Below are 26,945 nucleotides of genomic sequence, written 5' to 3'. Positions count from 1 at the left end.
GTGGGCGACTCACCTGGACACAGAGTGAGATCCTGTTTGTTTTCCAAGGTGATGACCAGCTTCTTCTGGGCGCTCACAGTGAAGAAATGCCTGGGGGAGATGTTCTCGCCATCAGATAGATTGAAGGAGAAGCCACCATCAAGGGGTCCTGCAGAAAGCATGTTAGTGGGACAGGGATCAGTCAGTGGGATCCACTGGCATGACAGTGACAACTCTTACCCCATAGGAGGAAGGCAGAGGGTGAGAGACGCTGGTGGAACAGCGTAGCAAAGCTTGTGAAGGAATGAACATGGAGACTAAATTCCTCACTAGCAAATGTTGGGGTGCACTAGTGACTTGGGAAGCCTTGTTCAGGAAAACTGAATCTCCCCAGCTCAGCACTGGGCTGGGGTCCACTGGTGACTTGTGTATTGGGGGGATGTGCGTGTGTGTGTGTGGGGGTGGGTGGGAACTAGCCCAACTCAGGAATGAGTAAGCATGGAAGCTGAATTGCCTCAGCTCACACCAGGTCAGGTCTGAGGGCTGGGCTCCATTGTAGAGTCCCCTTGTGTCACTAGGCTGTCCGTGATTGGTGCCCTTCCTGGCGGTCATCAGAATAAAACAAGAGGACAGCCAAGCAGTGAGGGGTTCAGGAATCACGTGGGGAGGTGGCTCTCCCAGCAGCCTCTCTTATGAAGTGACAGGAAGACTGAGCCCTTGCCGTAAGTGCCATGCTGCCGGACACAATGCCTGAGCTCAGTACATCACAACACAGGTTAATTGTGGGGGAGGGCCGGGTGCTGGGTGACTTACACATCAGGGGAAAGCCAACCTTGAGTTGAATGAACTTGCAGGATTGGTGTAAATTGAAGCTGAGGGGATTACTCTGCGTTTACAATGGGGCTAGTGGCAGCAGGATCTGCCTGGGAGACTGCAGTCTCTTCTTGCCCCAGGACAGGGGGTTCTTCCCAGCTGTGGGCTGTACACTAGTGTTTATGGGCTGGGCAGTGCCGTGTTGGGGTATTTGACTGGCCAGAGTTAGTTTTCCTAAACACACAGCTCTCCCCGCATTGATCCACAACAGGCCCCTCAGCACCCTGACCACCAGGCCCGGGAATGTCCTGCTTCCACCTGTCTGCTACCTACCTTCATGCACAAACTGAACAAGCCCACTATTTATCTGAGCCTGAGTGAACTGCAGGATCCCGTTGCTAGGAGACGACCTCAGCACAACCTTCCCATTGGCCGGGGGCCTGATGGAATAAACCACTTCCTCTGGAGGGGAGTCCTCATCCTCACTTCTCAGGATATCGGGAGTGATCTCTGCGGTGGTACCTTCCTGCATCTGGGGGAAAATGCTGAGCAATCAGCCAAGCGTGAACTTGACACAGTTTCCCAAAGAGGTGGAGAGATTCCACCAGTGCCTTTGGAGAGCTAATTTCATAGCCAGCTGGGGGCCCAAACCAATCTTTCCCCCACCCCTTCACACACAGCCTCACTGACAGCAGCTGGACTAGTCACATGAGTGTACACAGAGGGGGGAATATGCAGATAATCTGGTGCTTTCACAAACACCATGCCACCCTGTGACTGGAGCCCAGCTGTTTGGAACTGATGTTTCACAGCACAAGCTGGGAAGCCAGGTGCTCACAGCCATAAAGCCAATTGTATTACCAGGACAGCATCGTTTCTTGGTTAGAACAGCAAGTGGAGGGCATGAATCTGGGGTTCTCTGCCACTAACTCACCATGCTTCCTTGGTCAAGTCACATCACCTCTCTGAGCCTCAGTTTCCACTTCTGTGAAGTAAGGCTAATGATACTCACTCACCTCACAGGGCGCACATGTGGCTTAATGAATCTCCACAGAAGGTTTGGAGGCTGGTGAGTGAGAATTCATTCTCTCCACCAACGTCCTCTGACCCACATTTCTAACAGGCTTTGTGTCTTGGAATCTCATGCAGATTTTACCACGGTGCTTTCAACTGGGTCACTGGTTTTGAGCTCTCTCCACGTAACCCCACTTGGCCAGTTCTCCTTTCCATATTATTGTCTCATTTTGCTTGTGCTACAGTCTCTAACTGAAAAGCTTCCAATCCTACCATCCCTATCTAATGAGGCCATAAACTGTGCCAACAAACCCTTGTGGAACGAAATGTAAACTAGCTGTGCTTTCTGTAAAGCCATGGCAGCAAGTTGTAACTGTCTGGGAGAAACCTTTCTCAGGGTAATGGGCTATTACTATTATTTAGATTACACTAGCATCCGGAAGCCTCATCTAAGATGAGGGCCCTGTTGTGCTAGGTGCTGTGCAGACAATCTCTGCCCCAAAGAGCTTTCAGTCTACATAGACAAGACAGACAAAGTGTGTGTGTGTGGGGAAGCAGCTTGCCCCAGGTCACACTGCAAGAGGGGCATGAGCAACAGATCACGCAAACTGCATGGAATTTGCAAAGCATTTGGAATGTCTTCCCTGTTAGACTGATAACTGCTGGGTGTGGCCACTGGTCCCTGGACTCCCATGGGGAGGAGATGCTGCAGCACCATTTGCCCCTGCTGGGGCAAAGTTACACTGGGGGATGGATTTGGCTGGGAGACTTTCTACTGCCTTAAATAACTGGTAAATTAAATTTTACAGCCAGATATTTATTGTCTGTGATGAGCCAAATTCTTTTGGTCTTAAATGGGGTCAAATTCCCATAAAAATCAGTGGGAGCTTGGCTCCCTGGAGGACTGTGGGATTTGAGCCAATGCCACTTTAGAAATGATCCAGAACCATCCACAGAGACCAGGCTGGAGGTTCTGATTTTGGCTATTGTGGCTCAGCCCCCATGTCTACAAAACAGTTGGAAAATGAGGCCAGGCAGAGAGCGTGGAATTGTTTTCAGCATGATGCTGTGTGGGCTCTGTCATGCTGGGCTGGGCAGGGCTACTCACAGCAGGAAGTCAGGCCCAGACACTCTTTGGCCTTTGAGCGGCTCCGTGTATTAGAACAGGGCACACCCAATCCTTACACACTGCAGCCTCAGCTGGAATGTTAGCTCCCAGCAGACACTACAATAAAATCACCCTTTCAGCTCTGGGTTCCAGGCACTTGATCTCGACTCGGGCAGTTTTATGTGCTCACCAAACCCTTCAGTTGAAAGCTTTCCATCGTCTGATTGGGTGTAGCTGGTTCTCTTCCTATTGCAGGGACAGGATGTTGCCAGTTGCTATGGAGAAAGTTCTAAATGAAGAACATTCTTGGAAACCTCCAATTCTGGACTGGTGTCTTGGGCACACAACTCTGCCAGTTCCCCGTCCCAGCCTCCTCTTCCAGGGGACAGGAGGACAAGCTAGTCCAAGACATAAAAGCAAGCTCCTGAATACCTGTGGTCATTTGGCAAGGGAGCGAGTACCCATTGTGTTTTACTGACTTACTTGATTCTCCACTCCCTGCCCTAAAATCTTATGCAGTGTGGGCTGTAGGCTACATGACACCCCAGAGGTGGCTGCATTTCACAGATGAAGGGATCCCTATGATGCCATATATCTGTTGAGAAGCTGCAGCTTCTATTAAATGTGCTATATCTCCCTGCAGCTTGCATGGTGGAGATAAGGCCCAGATCGTCAAAGGTATTTCAGTGCCCAACTCTCCTAGGCATGGAAACACTTTGAGATTCTGGGCCTGAGAGCCTAATCCTGAAAACTCTCCAAGGGAGTTCTGGATCAGGCCCTAAATGACGGCAATTACTAAAAACTGTACTGTAAAATTGTGGTCACAAAGGGCTTAATCCAGCTCCCCTGGGTGGTTATTATTTGAGGGCATCTCCTAAGCACAGATACACTATATGACATGAACGGCTCGGTCCCACAAGCCATCCACCATGAAGCAACCAGTGAAGTCAATGGCAGTTCTGTGAGGATTCCCAGGGTTGGGCCCATAGCTCTGGAGTCTTGGGTGGAAGATGCTCTCTAAATACAAGCCAGGATTGTGGGGAAACATGCCTGTTTCAGAGCGTCCCCTTTAGAGTCAAAGCTATCCGAGCAGAAGCTGCTGTTTAATTTGTGTCTGGGATCTAACAGTCCCTGAGGGTGGGAATAAATAGCTGAGGGCTCTGCATACATCTGAGTTGCATTCAAGAGCTTTTGCATTCCCTCTGCCAGGTACCTGTGGCCTAATGAGGAAATAAGGTCTTTTGGAGGATTTTTAATGGCAAGTAAATTTTATAGTGGGTTCAGCATCATCCAGAATTCACACTGGCTGGGGCTAAAATGTGCGGTTCTGAACATGTGCAGCGGTGGCACATTTCCTAAGCCAATAACTCGTTGTAATTTATTTCTGCCCCATTGAAAAGCATTATTCCCCATCACAGACTAATGGAAAGAACTGCAGCTCGGTAGACAATGCTTCCTGAATAGCAGGAATGACTAATGGAATGTCTTGGGCCTTTACTCTTCGGGGTTTGTTACAGACAGCCTGCTCCGCAGTCACTGAAGTGCTTAATTATATTCCACATCCCCTCTGAATTATTAAAGCTTTGCACTTGGTTTCTATTCTTACTTACTCGTCTTATTATATCCGGTCAGACTTTGTGTCGCCTGTGTTCTCTGTGAGCACCGGGTGTAGTTTAGAGATGAACTCCAGGAATGCTTTACCCTGACTTGGACTCACTAATGGGAAGGTGTTGCTGTTATGAAATTTCAGCCCATGTACTAATTCCTTTCTGTGATTTATCAATGAAAACGCTTCTTTTAAAGGGGCTGAACATCCGAATAAACCCCAATCTTTTTGTGTTTGCCTTGTGGCCGGTCAGTTTCACTTGTGTTTCTAGTTAGTTTTGCTTTTGGGCCACAGGGGCTGCAAGGTTGCAATCACAGGATGGCTTAAACACCAGGGAGCCAAACAGTGCCTGTGGATGAGCTGAGTTCAGAGCAGACAATGAAGTAGAATGGCTTTGTGTATTCCCTATGCCGGGGGGGTTGCTTTGGCCTCTGGAAGAGGTTAGAGCAGTCTGCGGGCTGCCTTGACTTTCATAAGAACAACAGAATGGCCATACTGGGTCAGACCAATGGTCCATCTAGCCCAGTACCCTCTCTTCTGACTGTGGCCAATGCCAGGTGCTTCAGAGGGAATGAACAGAACAGGGCTATTTATCAAGTGTCCATCCCCTGTTGTCCAGTCCCAGCTTCTGGCAGTCAGAGGTTTAGCCAGAGCATGGGGTTGCGTCCCTGACCATCCTGACTAATAGCCATTGATGGACCGATACTCCAGGAATTCTTGTTTTAACCCAGTGATACGTTTGGCTGCACCCTTCACAACATCCCCTGGCAATGAGTTCCACAGGTTCACTGTGTGTTGTGTGAAGAAATACTTCCTTTTGTTTGTTTTAAACCTGCTGCCTATTAATTTCATTGGATGACCCCTAGTTCTTGTGTTATGTGTTCACTTTCTCGATACCATTCCTACTTTTATAGACCTCTTTCATATCCTCGCTTAGTCGTCTAATTTCTAAGATGAACAGTCCCAGTCTTTGTAATCTCTCCTCATATGGAAGCCATTCAATCCCCCTAATAATTTTTGTTGCCCTTCTCTGTACTTTTTCCAATTCTAGTACATCTTTTTTGAGATGGGACAACCAGAACTGCATGCAGTATTCAAGGTGTGGGCAGATCATGGATTTATGTAGTGGCATTATGATATTTTCTCTCTTATCTATCCCTTTCCTAACGGTTCCTAACATTGTTAGCTTTTTTGACTGCCGCTGCACATTGAGCAGAGGTTTTCAGAGAACTAGCCACAGTGACGCCAAGATCTCTTTTTTGAGTGGTAACAGCTAATTTAGATCCCATCATTTTGTATGTATATTTGGAATTGTGTTTTCCAATGTGCCTTACTTTGCATTTATCAACATTGAATTTCATCTGCTGTTTTCTTGTTCTGTGAGATCCTTTTGTAACTCTTTGCAGTCAGCTTTTGGACTTAACTGTCTTGGGTAATTTTGTATTGTCTGCAAAGTTTGCCACCTCACTCTTTACCCCGTTTTCCAGATCATTTATGAATCTGTTGAACAGCACTGGTCCAAGTACAAATCGACAGGGAACCCCGCTATTTACCTCTCTCCACTGTGAAAACTGACCATTTATTCCTATCCTTTGTTTCCTATTTTTTAACCAGTTACTCATCCATGAGAAGACCTTCCCTGTTATCCCATGACAGCTTACTTTGCTTAAGAGTCTTTGGTGAGGGATCTTGTCAAAGGCTTTCTGAAAGTTCAGGTACGCTATATCAACTGAATCACACGCTTGTTGACACTCTCATAGAATTCCAATAGATTGGTGAGGCATGATTTCTCTTTACAAAACCCATGTTGACTCTTTCCCAACATATTGTGTTCATCTAGGTGTCCGATAATTCTGCTTTTTATAATAGTTTCAACAAATTACCAACCTGTAATTGCCATTGGAGCGCCTGGAGCCCTTTAAAAAAATTGTTGTTATATTAGCTATTCTCCAGTCCTTTGATACAGAGGCTGATTTGAGTGATAGGTCTCAGACCACAGTTAGGAGTTCTATAATTTCATATTTGAATTCCTTCAGAACTCTTAGGTGAATACCATCTGGTCCTGGTGACTTATTACTGTTTCATTTATCAATTTGTTCCAAAACCTCCTCTACTAACACCTGAATCTGGGACAGTTCCTCAGATTTGTCACCTAAAAAGAATGTCTCAGGTGTGGGAATCTCCCTCACATCTTCTACAATGAAGACCGATGCAAAGAATCCATTTAGCTTCTCCGCAACGGCCTTGTCTTCTTTGAAGGCTTCTTTAGTACCTTGATTGTCCAGTGGCCCCACTGATTGTTTGGCCAGCTTCCTGATTCTGATGTACTTAAATTTTTTTTTGCTGTTAGTTTTTCTGTCTTTTGCTAGATGCTCTTCAAATTCTTTTTGGGCCTTCCTAATTATACTTTTACACTTGACTTGCCAGAGTTTATGCTCCTTTCTATTTTCCTCAGGAGAATTTGAGTTATAATTTTTAAAAGATGCCTTTTTGTCTCTAACCACCTCTTTTACTCTGTTGTTTAGCCTCGGTGGCATTTTTGTGATCCTCTTACTGTTTTTTTTTAATTTGTGGTATACATATAATTTGAGTCTGTGTTATGGTGTTTTTAAAACATTTCCATGCAGCTTGCAGGCATTTCACTCTTGTGACTGTTACTTTTAATTTCTAGTTAACTAGCCTCCTCTTCTTTGTTTATTTCCCCTTTTGGAAGCTAAATGCTACGGCAGTGGGTTTCTTTGGTATTTTTCGCCCTTCAAGGTTGTTAAATTTAATTACATTATTATTGCTATTACTGAACAGTTCGACTATATTCACCTCTTGGACCAGATCCTGTGCACCACTTAGGACTAAATCGAGAATTGCCTCTCCCCTGGTGGGTTCCAGGACTAGCAGCTCCAAGAAGCAGTCATTAATGGTATCTAGAAATTTTATCTCTGCAACCCATCCAGAGGTGACATGTACCCAGTCAATACGGGGATAGTCGAAATTCCCCATTATAATTGGGTTTTCTGGTTTTGTAGCCTCTCTAATCTCCCTCAGCATTTCACAATCACTGTCACCATCCTGGTCAGGTGGTCGGTCATATATTCCTACTCTTATTATTCAAGCATTGAATTTCTATCCATAGAGATTCTATGGTACTGTGTGATTCCTTTAAGATTTTAACTATATTTGACTCTATGCTTTCTTTCACATACAGTGCCACTCCCCCTCTGTGATGCCTATTATATCAATATACTCGTTTAATTCCAGACACTCAAGTTTACCTATCTTTTTATTTAGACTTTCTAGCATTTGTACACAGCACTTATAAAATTAGTCAGTATTTAGTTATGTGCCTTCATGTGATGTAACTGAATCTTGCAGTCCTTCCTATCAATGTTAAGTTTTGTACAACCTAAATCCTAGACCTAAATTGACCCGGCTAGGGTCCCTTTAAACAGCAAAGTGATTTGTTTTAACAGCACAGAAATAGGCATGCAGCCATCCTTTCTGATGTTTGATTTTTTTTTTAAATGTCTACCGCTTTAAAACACCAGGGCAGATTGATTTGTTGAAGCCCCTCTGGAAACAATCCCTCCCTGAGCTGACACAAGTGGGGCTAGTCAGCGTGTCGGCATGAACCCAGCGTCCTTAGGGGAAGGGCGGTTATCCTAATGGAAGTGCTGAAGGGCCCTTGGCTCTGTAACAAAGCTGGGTTTATTTCTGGGCTATGTTTTTAGCAGCACGCCCTGGAGGGATGCATATGTACATGTGAAGGCAGCTTGGTATTGCGGGAATGCACTGTAATGGACTGGGTAATAATAATAAGCCAACAGCTGAGGCTCCCCCCCACTCCCGCATCCCACTCTTGCAAAGCAGCAGACACAATGGCCCTGCTGTCCCGCCAATGATGCCCTGCTAGCTCTCTGCTTGGGTTTCTTCCAATGCAGCAAGTGCAGGGGCACTTGTGAATGGGTGTTTGCCCTCCCCAGCTCTGAGCGCATCCTTTGAGAGTTGGCAAGGCAGCAGCGTCTCAGCGGAGCAAGAACAGGTGGATGAGGTGGCTGGTCCTTTCTCGTGGCTGGAGTGCAGGGCTCTGCCCATGTTCCCGTTAGAGAGCGCGGCTTCTGTGCTGTGTCAGAGGGGCAGGTTGAATGGGATCCAGAGCATTAACCAGGCAATTATAATACTCCTGGACTGTAGCACCTGTGATGGGGAGGGGAGGTGCTGCTGTGAGCTTGGCAGAAAAGGGATTAAAATGCTCTGTGATTAGAGGAAGCACCCGCAGTTGCCTGTGTCTGGAGCACAGGGGTTTCCTGGGTAGCAGGCCCAGGCCAGCTCTGGGGAATAAATTAAGTTCTCCCCAAGGCACTATTAGAGGGATGTCTGTGGGGAGCTGGGTGCTGAGTCAGGGACTCTAGCTGGGGCAAGGGCTGGAGCTGAGGATGGTGCTTGGCTTCAGCTGCCCCGGATATGTTTCTTTACCTCAGGCTCTGGCAGAGTGAAACCCTGTGTGGTTTGAGTTTGGCCTTAAAGGTGCAGGGCTGTCTTTACATTCACCATTTTCCTTTACCATAAAGCTTGCCACAGGTGGTTCAAACCCCTCCTTGGGGTGCAGAACGCTTTCCTGCTCCCACCAGCCATGCAGCTCGCCAGCCCCTAACTGAGCCCCACGATCCTTTGTGTGGCCTAGCGTGCAGAGCGCTGGGTGGGGACTCAGGAGACCTGGCTTCTAGTCCCTGCTCAGCTGCTGGCCTGCTGGGTGACCTCGAGCAAGTCACAGCCCTGCTCTGTGCCTCAATTTCCCCATCTGTACAATGGAGCTACTGTTACTGCCCTCCTTTGTGAAGTGCCCCGAGATCTGCTGATGAAATGTGCTAGACAACAGCTAGGTAGTTATTATTGTACACAAAATACAAAGGCAGACAGAGAGGTGAAGCAATTTTCCCCAAGTCACACAGCAAGTCAGCGGCAAAGTTGGTCCTGGAGCCCAGGAGTCCTGGCTCCTACCCCCTTCTCTGGCCAGGCATGCACACTCGCTTCTCCCTGAGTTTTGCTTTTCACCTGCAGCTCCCGTGACTTCAGCTGGAGTCGGGGGTGCTCAGCCCCTCTGTGAATCCAGCCCCAAGTTATAGGAACAGAAACAAATGTTGTTAAATTAACCCTTGTGCTGTTGATGAATAGTGCGAGGGCCGCTTCCTTGCATTAGGGCCAGGGACTGGCTCTTTCTCTCCTTTGTTGGGCCAGGCTGGGAGCTCTCCGAGCTCAGCTACCATTCGCAGGGAGCCCGCAGGAGCCTGACTTGGCTTGATGTTAAAGCAGGTGCTTCCCTGGGGACTTGGTATCACTGAACTCGCCCCACTGTATCCAGTGACACTACCAGCAGGATAATGTTCCTGTGACTGTGCTGGGCTCTTATTGCAGTACTTTGTGCTCATAATACTGGGTATGATTGTGCTTAACAGGGCGAGCCAGCGTCATAACCCTGGTTAGAGACAGAGGCACAGACTAGCCCAGGGGCAAAGAGCAAGTTAATGGCAGAATGGAGAACAGAACCCAGAAGTCCGGAACTCCGCCCCCCACTCTAATCACTGGAAACCCTGCTTCCCAAATGACATCATGCCCCATTTTTCCCCAAGGGAGGGAATTCCACTACTGCAGAGTCTCGTTTGCCCTCGGGGGATTGATCTGCTGAGGGCAGAGTTTACCGGGGGCTGGCTCCGAAAGGTATGTGTCAATAGTGCTGATGCCAGCAGTCAGGAGCAGGAAGTACCCTCAGTTGGGGGCTGGGGCTTTCCAGGCACAAAGGCTGCAGTGGCGCTGAGCCCTGGCCCAGATACTAGGTCAGTGCCCTATCAGCACAGGAGTGAAACTGGGGCGGGGCCTCCATTAGATGATCATGATGTCTGACCTTAAGGAGTCAATATAAAATCACCATGGAAGTGAGTCACACAGGCCAACCCTTTACAGAATCAAAGGCTGCAGAGTGGGCAATGCTCCCATCTTGTGTTCACCAGTGGCATTGCAAGGCAGAAGATGGAAAAACAGATGTAAGATTTGACTGAGTTCATTTACCATCCAAGGAGCAGTTTTTTTTCTCTCATAAAAGCATCCAGGTCAAAGGTCAGTGGAAAAACTGCACAAGTAGCGCAACTGCCTCAGTTCAACTGCTTTTTGCTTCCCCACACTTTGCTTTGCCCTGGCACTGCTGGCAGCCAACTCCTTAGCAGCTGGAACCGAGACCCACAACTTTCCTTAACTACCAGGGAGTCTTTTTGTTTTATAGTTTTCCTTCTCTCCTGACACCTGAGCTGGCATTTGACTTGTGAAAGCGAGTGGCTGATAGCCACGAGAACAGGTGCTGGGCAAGCTTCCTGCAGCCCCGTTCTGTGGATCATCTTGATCTGGATCTGCAGGCCCCTGTGATTCCAGCCCTGTGATCCCCACACACAGTTCTACCTATGCACCTCAATCCTGACCTGCAGCGCCCCGGTGATTCCAGCCCTGTACCCCACCCAGCTCTGCTGGTGCCCATCAGTCCGGACCTGCAACCTTCCGTAGGGACTAAAATACATCATTATTATACATGATAATATCAGTTGATTTGGTTTTCACCCAGGTCCTTGGGAGCAGGGTCTAATATGCTAACACATGCTGCTCCACATGTCTTAGCAAATCTTTGAGGTGGTCAGCCAGTGGATCAGTGGCATGCACCAGCATCAGCAAACCCAGGCCCAGGGCATGATTGCTGGTCACCCCTAATCTGTACAAAGGGAAGCCTCGGATGCACACCTATCTTATGCATGCAGGAGGGATTCCGGCAGCACCAAGCTGCCTTCTCCTTTCTCTGCTCAAACCCGCTGGGGCAGAGCATGTCACACTCCTAACGCTGTCCTGGCCCAGTCCCCATCCCCACCCAGGTAAGCCAGCAGTGTGCACTCAGCATGCAGGCCCAGATGGAGTCACAGGGTCTTCAGCAGTGGCTTGCCCCTTTCCCCCTGAGTTAGGCTGACATGCCCCGAAAGGCTTAGGGAGCCAGCATGAATGCAGGGTGCATTGCCCGCTCCCTGGGTCACCCGTGGGCAGCAATAAGCTGTGTGCTGTGCTACCTGCTGTTCCTGCCCTGCTGCTGCAATGGCTCATCCTCTGTCCCCCACCCTGAGCAGTAGGGAAATCGGCCAAGATGTCGTTTGCAGAGGAGCAGAAGGGCAGAGTGAAACCTGGCTCCCCCATCCCAAGTGCAAGGTCAGGTCACCCAAAAGTGACTCTCTTCCCTGGGCTGAGTTGGAGGATGGCTGGGGATTGGACTCAGAGCTGGGCAAGCAGGACGGGGGGTTGCACAGGCCTGGTGAGGGCTGTGTGTGACAGGGTATGGCATGGATCAGCTGCGATGCATCTCCAGACTGGATGTTTCCCCTTCCTGCATTGGCACCTTGGCAAGCATTGGGACACAGGACACAGCGACAGACCTAGGCTGTATGGGGCTGCAGCAGCCAGGAGGGAATTCTCTTTAGTGGGAATGGGGGGGCTCTGTATTCTGGGGGTGGGGCAGGAGCAGTGCTGGGGCAGAGTAGGGCAGTGGGAGACAATCCCACTGGTCAGGAGGAAAGGGCAAGGAAAGGGCAAACAGTAGTGGGGGGTAAGGCGATGGGGGCAGATTCCTTCTGGGTCTGATTCCCCCTTGGGGTCTAATGGGTTGCAGAGGGGAGGGAGGAGATGCACGTTATTGCTCTGAGGGGGCAGGAGATGCTGCCCTGGAGGTTGTATGGCTGGCAGCTTGGGTCACAGGAGCAGAGGTCATGGAGCTGTGTGTCCTGGCAGGGGAGGTTACCTGCAGCCCGGCATTGATGGTGATTGTGGGCCCCTTGTCATTGAGTGGCACGACAGTGATGGAGACGGCCTTGGGATGGCTCTGCCGGTTGACCTCGGAGGCGTTGGCCACGATGGTGAAGCTATCGGCCAGGGACTCGCTGCCGTCGTGAACGTACTGGATGAGCTGCTGCTCCACCTGTGGGCAATGAAGGTCTGAGGAGTCTGGGAGGGGCTCACCCACTAGCAGGCTCCCCCGGGAAGCCACCGTGAGGGTGGGCCTAACCACTCCCTTGTGGAGGGATGCCAAGGCCAGTGGAACTACAGCAGGGGTAGCACAAGGCCTGTGCTCATCAGAGCAGGCTCGAGTGGAGCCATACAGGGAGTGGGTCATCTGAGCTGCCATGGGGAGCTGTGGGAGGAGGACTATGGTGATAGGCCTCACATAGGCCTCCTGGTCTAAGTTGTCCATCCGGGATGATCCCATCCCACAGACCTGGCTGTGTGCACAACCCCCCCATCCCCTGACACTGGGGGAAGATCTGTGCAGGGACCAAAGGCAGGAGGTGACCCTCTGTGCACCTTGATCTCTGAACATGAAAGAAACGTGGATCCCCTCAGCTGCTTTGTCTGTTCAGCTTCCTAACCTTTGGTATCCCTGGGGCCTGATTCTGATCTTGCTTTGCACAGGTGTAAATGAGGAGTAACTCCACTGGGATCTGTGGAGTTCCAGCACTGGGGGATCAGGATCAAGCTCCTGGGTTTTAACTTGGCACAAAGCCTGTCTAGACATATCAATCAGCCTCTGGAGAGGTCGGCTCCATACCTCAGTCCAGGTGAAGAAGTGCAGATTGCCCTCTTCAGGTCTGACCATGTTCTGGATGATGCCGTGTCTCGGGGGCTCGGGAACCATGAACTCCACATTCAGGGCTGTGAAATAGGCGCTGGGGATGGTCAGGATGTCCGTGGAGAGGGTTATGGAGCTCCCTTCAGTCACTGTGATGTTGTGGATGTCTAGGGGGACTGAAAAGGGAAGGACTTCCAGGTCCACCAAAATCCCCTCCAGGGTCTCTGCCCCACTAGCCGTGACGTCCACGGTGAACTGGTCGCTCTGCACGTCAGGCCCAGAGTGCAGGTAGAGCACTTGGCTTTCATTGATGTCCTCCTGGGTAAAGGACTGAATGGGGTTCAAGATGGGAGGGTCGTCGGAGGTGCCGCTGTGGTAAACCATCATCAGGGATCCTAAGCGTGGGGGACTGGTCACCAAGTAGATAATCTCCTGAGGAGGAATGTCCTCGTGGACTACCTGTGTCCGTGAGAGAGAGAGAGTTGGCAAGGCCTGATCAATTCCATCCAGAGGCACTTCATTCTTTCTGGTGGGAGCAAGGTGTGACTCCTCCCCGATTCACACAGGGAGCCCGACTCTCAGCAGGACAAAAGTTCCTGGCTGTGCCCAAAGGGGTTAAAGTGGGAATGGTTTACAGAGCAGATGAGAGTGAGGCCTAGTCCATTCTACTGAATACCATGGGCCTGGACTCTGTTGCCTAGTGCCTGGTTCATTTCCACCAGTGACAAGGGGTTTTCACACCTCAGCTGCTGGAACAGGGCCCCATCCTCCCTGATTGATCTAACCTCGTTATCTCTAGCCTGCTTCTTGCTTGCTTATATATACACACCTGCCCCTGGAAATTTCCACTGCTTGCATCCGAAGAAGTGGGTATTCACCCACGAAAGCTCATGCTGCAAAACATCTGTTAGTCTATAAGGTGCCACAGGATTCTTTGCTGCTTCTAAGGGGTGTCACAGGCTACCACTCTGAGGCCTGGTCTACACTAGGAGTTTATGTCGAATTTAGCAGCGTTAATTCGACTTAACCGTGCACCCGTCCACACCAGGAAGCTAATTAGTTCGACCTAGAGGGCTCTTTAGTTCGAATTCTGTACTCCTCCCCGACGAGGGGAGTAGCGCTAAATTCGACATGGCTATGTCGAATTAGGCTATGTGTGGACGGAAATCGACCTTAGTAGCTCCGGGAGCTATCCCACAGTGCACCATTCTGTTGACACTCTGGACAGCAGTCCGAGCTTGGATGTTCTGACCAGCCACACAGGAAATGCCCAGGGAAAATTTGACACGCTCCTGCACCTTGTGGATGTTCTGCAGGACCGCAGGCAGGAGGACAGAGCCCCCCTGCACTGTATCTGCAACCGCCCTCCCCCGCCACAAAGTCCCAAACCCCCCTCACCCAAAGTAACAAGAAGGAGGGGCGACAGGGGCCGTGAAAACTGTCACTGTACCCCTGCAGAGTGCACAAATACAAGAAGGCTCTCATTCCCTAAATGTTGAGAAGTCCTTCCCTTCCTGGCTCACCGAAGCCCCAATCCCAGTTTCATCCCCTAATTGTGTAGTTGATTATTAAAAGTAGTTTGCTGTTAATTACTATTTCCGTCAAGTTTTTCTACAGAAGACCGTCTGTGAAGGGGGGGGAAGGGGGTTGTTAATTGCATAGGGCAGTCACCTTTACCAGGGTACAGACACGGGGGCAGGATCAACAGCAGGTCACACACACAGTGCAGTCAGTAGGCACCCTGGTCGGTCTGGGAGGTGTTTTCCATGTTCTGTGTGGGTGGTGGGTACGTGACTTTGTGGCATGGGAGGGCGGTTACAGAACTTATGCAGCGGTCCTTGTCCCGGACCACAGAGCCACGCAGCAGGGGAATTTGTAACCGTCCTCCTCTGCCACAAGGTCATGTAGCCCCCGCACACAGAGTCCCAAAAAGGAGGGATGGCAGGCTCCGTTGAAACAACCAGTCTGGCACTGCAGACCGCTCTAGGAGCAGGAGCCTATCATTCCTCGAGTGTAGAAGCGGTGTTAACATCACTGCACACCCTACCCACCACAGTCTGCATCCCTGTTTCAACCCTTTAACGCGAATTCATTAATAAAGAAAACGTTGTTAATTAACAATGTTCCATTAACTTTATTTTTAAACGAGTGTTGGAAGGGGGGAAACGTGGTGAACGGGATATGTAACCACAGAAGAATGTCAACAGTAACTGAAGCAGGGGCAGGTTCAGCTTCTCTGTAAAGAAACTGAACAGTCACAGGTTACCCTGCTCCCTGAGGAACCTAGCTTTCAAAGCCTCCTGGATGCACAGCGCTTCCCGCTGGGCTCTTCAAATTGCACGGCTGTCTGGCTGAGCGTAATCAGCAGCCAGGCGATTTGCCTCAACCTCCCATCCTGCCATCAAGGTCTCCCCCTTGCTCTCACAGAGATTGTGGAGCACACAGCAAGCTGCAATAACAATGGGGATATTGGTTTCGCTGAGATCCGAGCGAGTCAGTAAGCTCCTCCATCTCCCCTTGAGACGTCCGAAAGCACGTTGAATGATGACAGTTACCCAAGACCACCCTCGACACATTTTTCCCCCCAGCATGCATTGTGGGGAAATCCCAGAATTCAAATGGGCAGCGGGGACTGCGGGAACTGTGGGATAGCTTCCCACAGTGCACTGCTTCCAATGTCGACGCTTGCCCCGTTAGTGTGGACTCACAAAGTCGAATTAGTAAGGTCGATTCCACAAATTCGAATTAAGTTAAATTGAACTAATCTGGTAGTGTAGACATACCCTGAGTAAGTATCATTGTACACCCACTGGGCACTATGGGAATGGCCGTGCAAGGAGCAGGGCAATGGAGAATATTGTATTCAGTGGGGCTGGTTCTTCAGGCTCCTTGTTTGCAGCGTGGCTCTAACCTGAGAAGTAGCTCTGTAAAGATGGCATGGTGGGGTTCCATGCTCACTGTGTCTCCTGACCCCCAGATCAGATTTATGCAGAGTGCAGCTACAAAGATGGGATCTGTTAGTAGCCAGCCTTGCAAACTCCCCTGAGATCTGAGAGCCAAGTGGGCCTCTCCCCTTCTCACACATCAGCAGTAATTGAGGCTCTCCAGGGCCAATTGTGCCCCCAGATCCACCTGTGCAACACCATTATCTCAGTGACACCTGTGCCGACCCACCGAGACCTGTTGAGGACATAACCTCAGACAACAGGATTGCACAGGTTTAGCAGAATTTGGACTATAGGATCTTCATTAGCAGTGCTGATGCACAAGATGGTACGGACTCAGTCTGACTCCCAGATCCCAGGGGGTATTTGCAGGGCTGGGCAGTTAGAACTGTATCCACACCCAACCTCCACCACCCCATCTTTTTACATGCAGAATGAGAAACTTTGATCTGGAAATTGGTGAGTGAGGATAACCCCAGAATCCCACAAGGCAAAAGTACTGGATCATTCTTCACAGTAAAACCGCAGTTTAAGGGATAAGTATTCCATGCACCTCTCTTTGGGAGCCCCGCAGAGCACAGTAACTCCAGCCCTCTGTTGTTTTCAGGGCTGATGTGTCTTGTGCAAGGCATAAGAACATAAGAAAGGCCGTACCGGGTCAGACCAAAGGTCCATCTAGCCCAGTATCTGTCTACCGACAGTGGCCAATGCCAGGTGCCCCAGAGGGAGTGAACCTAACAGGCAATGATCAAGTGATCTCTCTCCTGCCATCCATCTCCATCCTCTGACGAACAGAGGCTAGGGACACCATTCTTACCCATCCTGGTTAATAGCCATTTATGGACTTAGCCACCATGAATTTATCCAGTCCCCTTTTAAACATTGTTATAGTCCTAGCCTTCACAACCTCCTCAGGTAAGGACTTCCACAAGTTGACTGTGCGCTGCGTGAAGAAGAACTTCCTTTTATTTGTTTTAAACCTGCTGCCTATTAATTTCATTTGGTGACCCCTAGTTCTTGTATTATGGGAATAAGTAAATAACTTTTCCTTATCCACTTTCTCAACATCATTCATGATTTTATATACCTCTATCATGTCCCCCTAGTCTTCTCTTTTCCAAGCTGAAGAGTCCTAGCCTCTTTAATCTTTCCTCGTATGGGACCCTCTCTAAACCCCTAATCATTTTAGTTGCCCTTTTCTGAACCTTTTCTAGTGCTAGAATATCTTTTTTGAGGTGAGGAGACCACATCTGTACACAGTATTCGAGATGTGGGCGTACCATGGATTTATATAAGGGCAATAATATATTCTCAGTCTTATTCTCTATCCCCTTTTTAATGATTCCTAACATCCTGTTTGCTTTTTTGACCGCCTCTGCACACTGCGTGGACATCTTCAGAGAACTATCCACGATGACGCCAAGATCTTTTTCCTGACTCGTTGTAGCTAAATTAGCCCCCATCATGTTGTATGTATAGTTGGGGTTATTTTTTCCAATGTGCCTTTTCCAAAGGCAATTATCACCGTGCATCATCCTCCCTGTGGGAGACACCTACATTCACAGATTATTAACCTGTCAGTAGGAAGGATGTGCTGGGAAAATTCATGCCCATTTTAAGCTCTTTCCCCTATTCAATTCCAAGAAGATCCTGTAGGATTTGCTAGCAGAATTTTGCTATCCCATGTCTTGGAGCCAGGAAGACACATGGGGGGAGGGTGAATAAAAGCATGGGAAGATGCCCACAGAAGGTGTTACTTACCAGTAAATATTCTTTCTTAATCTCAGCCGGTTCTCCTTGGAAGATGTGTATCTTCTCGTGGTGGATGATGGTCAGGGGACTAGGATGGGTGTCCAGGAACACAGTGATTTCCAGCGCGTCTTCCACAGCCACCTGGTTAGCTTCCACAGAGAACTGGAACTTGTCCTTGGCATTCCTGCTGCTGTTGTGCTGATAGATCACTTCTCCTGCCAGCAGATCCTTCTGGGAGAAGGAAGTCACTGGCTGGCCCCCTTTCAGCACTACCCCCCACCTTGGCAGGGTAGTTATCTGGAACCAGATTTCCTCGTCGTTCCTTATGTCCATGTTGGTCTCCAGGCTGAGGATGGAGGAGTCAATGGTCCCTTGGCTTCCTTGGTGGATGACTAAGCCAGTGTTGTTGATAATTTGGATGTAGGGGTCTGAGGCCTGTACTTCCAGGAGGGCTGCAGTTTGGTGCAGGCCGTCGGAGACTTGCAGCTGTATCCAGCCCCGGTCCGCTCCGGAATGGACAAAGAGTATCTTCTTCTTCCTCAAGTCATCCTGCGTGAAGCGATACACCTGGCGGCTCCTGTCATCAATGGAAATGATGCTACCAAAGAGAATGTCCTTCCTCACCAGCACCAGCTGTGTGTCAGAGAATCCAGAGTCCTGGTCTGTGAAGGCGATGTCACTGGTGGTCAACAGGCGCTGCCCATTCCGCACAACATTGAAGACCTTGCTCACTACCTGGACTGGTGGGTGGTCATTGACGGGCTGGATGGAGACTCTGAAGACACCTCTCACCTCCTCTGCGTCAGAGTCAGCACTACCCTCGTCCTGCTTGACGGCCACAAATGGGATATCATCCTCTGTGGTCTCAGAGTTGTCATGCTGATACAGAAGCCTGCCCTGGAGAATGTCCTCATTGGTGAACTCTGTTATGACCTTCTCATGGGAAGGCCAGTTGGATGGTGTCCTCCAGACCAGCTTCCCATGCGTCGGCCCTTCAATCACCTCATACAGGTAGTCCATGTTATTCAAACTCCTCACAAACAGGTGGTCCTTGGAGATGATAGCCTGCCCTCCTTCCAGGACAGATAGAAGGACATTGGTCAGGACAGGTGCATCTGGGTCCCCCCCAATGCTTATCATATAGGTGTACATGGGGGAATACTGGGCATCAGCAGTGACACGGAACTGGAAGGAATCCTCAGTCTCTTCAGAGTTTCTGATTGTTGCACTGTAGCTTAGGTGTTTTCTCTGCAGGTCCTGTTGGGTAAATCCAAAGCCCTCTGTCAGCCTGCTACCAAGAAGCTCAAGGTTCCCCTTTTTGGGTGCCTGGATTATCATGTAGTAGAAGGAAACTGGGTCAGAGCTTGGATCCTCCAATGCTGCTTCCATTTCCCTGGTGGTGATGTTTTGGTGCCGCTTATTCTTCATTTGAAGGGGGACCAGGGTCTTCATCTTGATGGTGGCCTTCTTGATCCTGATTAGGAAAGTGTTGTTTGGTAAGGTCTTCTGGCCAACTTGGACCTCGAACCTCAGCTTCTCCATTACATCTTCCAGATGGTGCTCAGGATCCATGCTGAAGTACTGTATGCGCCCTTGCACAATGTCCTGCTGGTGGAAGGACTCAACTCTCTTCCACTCCCCTCCCATGCTCCCTTGCTTCTGGACTTCGCCATACCAGAGAGGCTCTGTGAGGCGATACAGGATGTTCACTCTTTGTTTCACGGCATTGGTCTCCACGGAGAGGTTGGCTGTGGTAATTGGAACGGCACTTCCTTGTGCGACAAACAGGCCAGTGTTGTTGCGCACTTGGATGTCAGGCTCTATAGCGATGACTCTTAAAGTGGCCACCGGGCTTCTTACCAAGCCATCGCTAACTTGGAAGATGACCTGTAATGCTGGGCCGTTCTGGTGGACATAGACCACGTTGCCCGCTTCCAGGTCCCTGCAGGAAAACTCTTCTGTGGGCACCCCAGGCTTAAAGTCATATTCCACGTAACCTTCTTCCATCCTCTTGCCACCAAGCAGCTGGAATTTCAAACTGTCACAGGGTGTATCGTCATCAAGGGCCTGGATGATGTCCGTGCTTAGATGCTTTCGCGTGTGCTCCAGAATCACCATGAGGTCTCCGTGGGGAAAGATCACCTGCGGGGCATCATTGATGGGGTTGATCTTTATTGGCAGCAGGTATGTCTGGCCTTGCCATAAACACTCAGGAATCCCCCTTCGGGTTGTGACGGTTACCTCCAGCATCAGCTGATCCATGGGACCCTCGGAGCCATCATGAACATACTTGACTTTCCGATTCGCTATGTCTAGCAATGTGAATTTCCTTCTGCTCCTAGAGCTGTGGATGTCTAGTTCCAGCTGGCCATGCCTGGGTTCGTTTGTGACACTAAAGAGGACTTGAGACTGTCTGATGTTTGCGCTGCTTAGGTCTATTGTAGGTTGGGTATGTTGCCATTCCAGGAAGGCCGTGCTTCCTTCAGCTATGACCAGGGGGCTGACGTGCAGCAATTTGGTGAAGTTAGCAAAGGCTGGAGGGAGGTTGGGGTCAAGGTGGCATGGTTCTACCACCGGCCCTAATGCTCCCTGCCAAACATCAGGAGTTGGGGTGGTGGGTGCCTCGTCCCGCTCATATGCGTCCTCATAATCTGAGTACTGCTCCTGCATCCTGCAGCCGGGTGTTATGTCCTTTGTGACCAGAGCATCTTGCAGGCTCTTCTTCTCCAGGTTGACCCTCAGGTCCTCCATGCAGCCGATAAAGGAGCTGTTGGCAGTGCTGCCCCCTGAAGTGAAAGCAAGCCGGCGTTCCTTTAGCCTGCGGGAGGCGTTTTCATTCATGCCGCCGACAAAGAGGCTGCCCTGGAGATCGAGGTAGCTGTGGATGCCCCTGTTGGAAGTCCTCGAGGCATAGTAGTCGACAAGGATCTCAAACTTGTAGATGTCCACATGGAGCTTCACGTAGTGCTGCTGCTCATCACTGATGAAGATGTTATTGTGCAGGATGACGGCCCCATTGCCTTTCTCCACCACCCCCCTCAGGCGCCCGTCATAGATCTCCAGGTATAGGAAGTCATTCTGCAGCCCCGACTGGTAGATCAGGGGGGCGTGCTTGATGCTCGTCATGATCACAAACTCAATAGTCCCTTCTTCCCTCGCGCTCCATCCCGAGAAAGCGATATAAGAGCGTGGGCTCAGGAAGCCGAAGGGGTCATCTGGCCCGGCAGAGAACTCCTCGCTGCACCCCTCTCGAACCTCGTGGAACATTGTAGAGGCAGCATCAGATGCCCATGGAAAGAGAATATCGAGGCCATTGAACTTCGCCATATGGAGGCAGCCTCTGAATGGAGAGCTGGACCCAGTGAGGTATGGCAGCTCCAGACTCCCTGTCCCGCCCACATAGAGGCCGTACTGAATGTCCAGCCGCTGTAGGGGACCTGGGATCTCCACAGAGGTGTTAAAGAGGCCATCCACTGTCAGAGTCATCCTACCGTCTCCAACTGACAGCTCAGCATCATGGGTTACTAGATTATTGAGGCGTGGCCGTGCTGGAGACTGGAACATCACCTCTTCTGAGCCCAGCTCTAGTCTGACCTGCAATGAGAGTGGGTGAAAAGTGGAGTTAGAACCTTGGGACAAGTCGAAAGTTCTCTGGGATGGACAAGGACACAGGGCATGGCCTGGGTGTCCTTGTGCCCCAATGATCTCCAGCTGCCAAGACAACCCCTTGGGGCAATGAGCCACCGGATACAAGTCACAGCAGCCCTAAGTCTGCTCCCATTTATGTTGGGGACCAGTCCAGCTTTAGGCTGGCCTTAGGATAAGGACAGCTTAAAGATGGCTTAAAGATATCCTTGCTCTGCCCTCCCCTCTGGTTTTGCACCAAGCACAGCTCCACAGGACCGGGAGATCCAGACCTCTTTCTTTTTCTGTTATGAAAATATAGCTGTTCCGGGATTGGCTGATGTGCTCTTGTCCTGCGAGCCCAGCATTGCAGAAAATGTTATGAGTCTCCAGCCAGACAACTAAAACTCACACATCAGAAAAAGCAGGTCCCTGCCCCAAAGAGCTTCCCATCTCTTTAATGTTAAAAAACAAAGAAGGAAATGGAATGCAAAAATAATGCCAAGGCAATTGTAAGGTTGCATAATTAAAATAAATTTTAAAAGGACTTATGTAATGCAAAAACAACCATGGCCAATTTCTCTTAAAGTGCAAAGCTGCATTGAACTCAAAGGAGCTACACCCATTTGTGCCAACACAGAATTTGGCCCAAGGTTTCAAAAGCAACATTAACATGGCTTCTTTGCACATCCTGGAGACATTGACATAGGTAGAGCTATCAGGGCCGGCTCCAGACCCCAGCGCGCCAAGTGCGCGCTTGGGGCGGCATCCCGCGGGAGGGCGGCAGGCGGCTCCGCTGGACCTCCCACAGATGTGCCTGCGGAGGGTCCGCTGGTCCCGCGGCTCCGGTGGAGCATTCGCAGGCGTGCCTGCGGGAGGTCCACCGGAGCCACGGGACCAGCAGACCCTCCGCAGGCACGTCTGCAGGAGGTCCACGGGAGCTGCGGGACCGGTGACCGCCAGAGGGCCCCCCGCGGCGTGCCACCCTGCTTGGGGCGGCGCAAATCCTAGAGCCGCCCCTGAGAGCTATATTAAGCAGCACATTTCAGAAGGAAAACCAGGAATAGAAAATACAGGGCAACTTACTGATGCTGCCTTAATGTTGCATTGATGCAGTTTGTTGCACATGAACGCACAGGGCGATTGATTGCCACGTAAAAAGCTCAGCATATGGCACAGATACGACACAGACCTGATTACTAATCTGTTCCCCCCATACCTAGAATGGGCAATACCTTTGGGAGCTGTTGATAGCTGTTGGCAAGTGCTGGCTTTTGGAGGGTGGTTGCTGTGGATGTGCACATACATGTAGACAGTTTAGGTAATTCAGCGATAGGTATTTCTCTGTTGCTTGTAACCGGGCTGTCTATCAATCTGTCTTGTAATTAAGCATGTGTCTGGTGCTCATCAGTTAGGGCTTGGGGGTCCCTTAGCCTGTGCATCTGTCCCAGAGCATAAGGAGAAGTCAGAAAATCCTTTATGCCTCTGCACAGGCTGCCTAGACTAAACGTCTGGGTGTGCCGGGATGAGTAGGTACCTGCGGCTCCCACCCTGGAATAGGGGAGAGGGGCATGGCAGGAAGTGGGTGGGGTTTGGTTCTACCTCTCCCCTAGTGTGCTGGCCTGCAGAGCTGAACTGGGGTGGAGTAATAATTTATCGCTGGGTTTATAGGTGCTGGAATTAGGAGTTCTGGGGATGCTGCTGCACCCTCCTGGCTTGAAATAGTAACAAACACTAAATACATGGTTTCTGCCTTCAGCACTCCCACTATAAAAATTGTTCCAGCACCCCTGGCTGGGATGGTTCATCTAGGGTGGTGGAGTTGTGGATCAATCGATTGTCTGTCTGTCCTTCCCTCCCTTCTATCCATCCTAAGATACTCCCCCAGCCCCTCCACAGTATCGAATTTGAGCGCCAGACGCTTTTTCTAAAGGCTCCCTCCTCTTGGCTCCCACCCTGTCTCTGGGCCTGGACCAGCAGCTCCCATCTAGGCTCATGTCTTGAGTAGGTCAGATGGGGGCAGCGTTTTGCAAGCAGTGGGGGCAGAGATCCTTACTGGCTGCAATGCTCTGCCTCCCCCTCCCACACAGAGGAGACCAGCCACGTGCTGACTCTTCTTTTCTGATGTCCTCATTGCCTACGGGCTGGCTTGGCTCTGCTTCGTAACCACTGCTCTCCCTGCCTGCCAGGGAAATAGCAGGCTAGATTTCCTCAGCCGTCCCCACAAAGAGCAACCTCGGAGCCGGGCTAAGTAGAGGGTTGGAGGAAGGAACCTGAGGGACGAGGCGGGCGGGATCTCTCCTGACAGATGGCCTCCATTAGAGAAACCTCAACCCATCGTCTCCCAGGCGCTGCAGCCTGCCAGGCTCTGCAGTCCGTGGGGCAGCCCTGGTGGCTCTCTTGGGCCTAGAGAGGTGTGGGGGAAGGGAATGTGTGTTGGGGACACTCCTTCTTGTTCTTTCTTTGTGGCAGACCCTGGTACAACCACACAGACAGGGGGTTCATCTCTCTGCCCCACTCACCCCTGCGGCAGTCTGGGCCTTTTCCCAACCGGCGTCCTGGATTTGGACAGCGGGTCGCTTTTCTGGAGCTGCCCCACTCTGCTACCGGACTGTCAGCAGGTGCAGCATTAGCATCAGGCTCTTGTGCCATGCTTGCACGGCATCCTCACGGTTGCTACCTGGGCAGGTGACAGGTGGGCTTGGATTAAGGGCTTTCAGAGCTGGGTAAAATAGCCACCTTTGGGGAGGGATGCTACAGGCTCTGTCTCACCACGATTAGCAGAGCTCCTGATTAGCAGCCAGGGGAAGGGTGGGAGGGATAGCTCAGTGGTTAGAGCATTGGCCTGCTAGACCCAGGGTTGTGAGTTCAATCCTTGAGGGAACCATTTAGGGAACTGGGGTAAAAATCTGTCTGGGGATTGGTCCTGCTTTGAGCAGGGGGTTGGACTAGATGACCTCCTAACGTCCCTTCTAACCCTGATATTCTGTGACAGAGGGCCAATTAAAAACAACTGTAGGGCTCAGCACAGATGGTGCAACCTGCTCTCAATAGCATGGACACACTGGGCAATAGTCCAAGACCCACCCTCCTGCCTGGAGTTTCCTATCAAAGCCAGAACTCCCTCCTGAGCTTGCTGTTTCTGGGGCTTCCCCCTGCAGGCAGGGGCAGCTCCAGGCACCAGCACGCCAAGCGCGGGCTTGGGGCGGCAAGCCATGGGGGGCGCTTTGCCGGTCGCCCCGAGGGCGGCAGGCAGGCTGCCTTCGGTGGCATGTTTGCGGAGGGTCCGCTGGTCCCGTGGCTTCGGCGGACCTCCTGCAGGCGTGCCTGCAGAGGGTCCGCTGGTCCGCTGAAGTCGCGGGACCAGCGGACCCTCTGCAGGCATGCCGCCGAAGGCAGCCTGCCTGCCGTGCGTGGGGCGGCAAAATGCCTAGAGCCACCCCTGCCTGCAGGATGTCCTGTCCTTCCTGCTCAGTGTCCTTTGCCTTAGGCACATCTGCTTGGTCTGACTGCCAGGAGGGGTAGCACTGCTCCCCTGTTCAGGGTCCCAGGACCTGATCCCTGCTGAGCCTGGCCTCACAGGGTGTTTTGTGGCCTTGGTTAGTATCCAAAGAGAAGACACTGTCCTTAAAAACGTGCAGCATGGTGGGCGTTACTGTCCAAATCACACTGCCAGACTCACAACCCTCCATTCCCCCAAGATCCCAGCCTCCCCACCGTGCTTCTCACACTGGGTCAAATCCCAAAGTAAGCAGGTACAGCCCCACTGATGTCAGCGGAGACCTGCCCGCCCACCCTGAGGCCAAATGTGGCCAGTAACCTTGCTATGCATGCTGCAAGGAAGAGAGAGTGTTGCTGACCTGCAGGATGCCGGAGCGCAGCTCCACCAGGAGATAGTCAGTCTGTCCCGCAGCCAGGAAGAGGAGCCCACTCCGCTGGCTTGTTGAAAACTGCAGGTGGAGCTGGACTGTGCTGTACGCCTCCACCAAGGGCATCTCCACATAGCCGTCTCCAAAGAAAGAGGCTGAGAGGGAAAGAGAAGAGGTTCAAGGCCTGGGCTCCTGTTAGGTGACTCAACCACCGCATGGGGCCAAGAGAACCCCACTCCTCTCCCCTGCAGAAGGGCCTCTGCCCTGTGACCTAGCCGTGGGGCTCCCTTTGTAGACCATCAGCTGTGTTCCTAGGCAGTCCACCAGAGGTTGCTGGTGAGCGACATGCGACACACTCTCCAGTCAAAGGGGTGGATGTTTGGTCTACTGGACGGGGACTCGGGAGACCTGGATTCTATTTCCTGCTCTGTCACTGCCCTGCTGGGTGACATTGGCAAGTCACTTAACCGCTTTCTGCCTTTGCTTCCCCTCCCACCCTTCATCTGCCTTAGCTGTTAGACTGTAAGGTCTCTGGGGCATGGATGGCCCAAGAGTACCTAGTCTCGATGGTGCCTAGCACATTGTGGCCCTGATCTCATCTGGGGCCTCTGGCACAACTGCATTACAACTGGGGCTGAGTTTCTTGCCCCCAGAGCGCCAGCTGCAGCCAGGCCAGGATGAGAGACGGGGAGTTAGGGGTTAAAGCCAACTCTCTCACCTGGCAGTGCACAGCAGCTGCCATCTGCAAGAACCCAAGTGTCTTCGCTATTCGGGTTTATTTTTTTCTGAGCAATCTTTGGTTTTTAACCTCAAGGAACCACTTCCGGGGCTAAATTAATGGGAGATCTAATCTCCTTGCTGGATTTCCATCAGCCAAGAACTGAAATACTCTAACCTCTCCAGCCCCTGTGTTATTTCATCGCCCTGCAGCATTCAAAAACCCTGTGAAAAGCAAACACAAATACAACTGGAGGAAGCTGCACATACCCCTCACTGTCACTAGGTGGGGAAAGCAGGTCAGCAGACTAACACAAAACTCAGAGCGGTAGCCCTGTTAGTCTGGGTCTGTAAAAAGCAACAGAGAGTCCTGTGGCACCTTATAGACTAACCGATGTATTGGAGCATAAGCTTTTGTGGGTCTTATAGAGTCTATAAGGTGCCACAGGGTTCACCCACGAAAGCTTATGCTCCAATACATCTGTTAGTCTATAAGGTGCCACAGGACTCTCTGTTGCTTAACACAAAACTGTCTCTTTTTGCTACCCGCTGCCCTCCCGAAGAGCGTTATAAAACCTCTCACTCTTCTGGTGTTCAGCAGTGCATATGCCCAGGGCAGTGTTATTTAAGCAGATTCCCTCTCTTCCACTCAGGGGTCTCTGTTGGTGTCACCTTCAGGAGCTGCCCAGCTCTGACAGCAACATGCTTCCCTCCACAGAAATGTGTTGCAAGTTGCTGGGCATTGGCAGCACAGGAAAAAGTAAGGAAAGCGCTTCAAACAAATCCTTTCCCGGGTGTCCCTTTCCAATGGGACGCCACAGAGCTGGGTGGTAAAGACGAGGAAGGCTGTTTCTCAGAGTGCAGCTAGCATGAGATT

At 50.9% G+C, this 26,945-nt stretch overlaps 1 protein-coding gene across 1 annotated transcript in view; it reads right to left on the bottom strand.

Moving 5' to 3' along the window:
* The window catches only part of CSPG4 (chondroitin sulfate proteoglycan 4), a 34,541-nt gene extending 9,035 nt beyond the window's left edge, over positions 1-25,506 (bottom strand). Inside the window, exons 1-6 of the mRNA XM_039491982.1 lie at positions 25,343-25,506; positions 17,868-21,452; positions 13,141-13,620; positions 12,337-12,513; positions 1,126-1,324; positions 14-148 (exon numbers count right to left, since the gene is read on the bottom strand). Of these exons, the coding sequence (XP_039347916.1) occupies positions 14-148; positions 1,126-1,324; positions 12,337-12,513; positions 13,141-13,620; positions 17,868-21,452; positions 25,343-25,477 (4,711 nt within the window). The 5' untranslated portion in view covers positions 25,478-25,506. The remainder of the gene's footprint in view (positions 1-13; positions 149-1,125; positions 1,325-12,336; positions 12,514-13,140; positions 13,621-17,867; positions 21,453-25,342) is intronic.
* Between the last annotated feature and the right edge of the window lie 1,439 nt (positions 25,507-26,945).

This window comes from Mauremys reevesii, linkage group 10 (assembly GCF_016161935.1).
Source record: "Mauremys reevesii isolate NIE-2019 linkage group 10, ASM1616193v1, whole genome shotgun sequence".
Taxonomy (NCBI): domain Eukaryota; kingdom Metazoa; phylum Chordata; order Testudines; family Geoemydidae; genus Mauremys; species Mauremys reevesii.
This window is presented reverse-complemented; position numbering and strand designations above follow the sequence as displayed.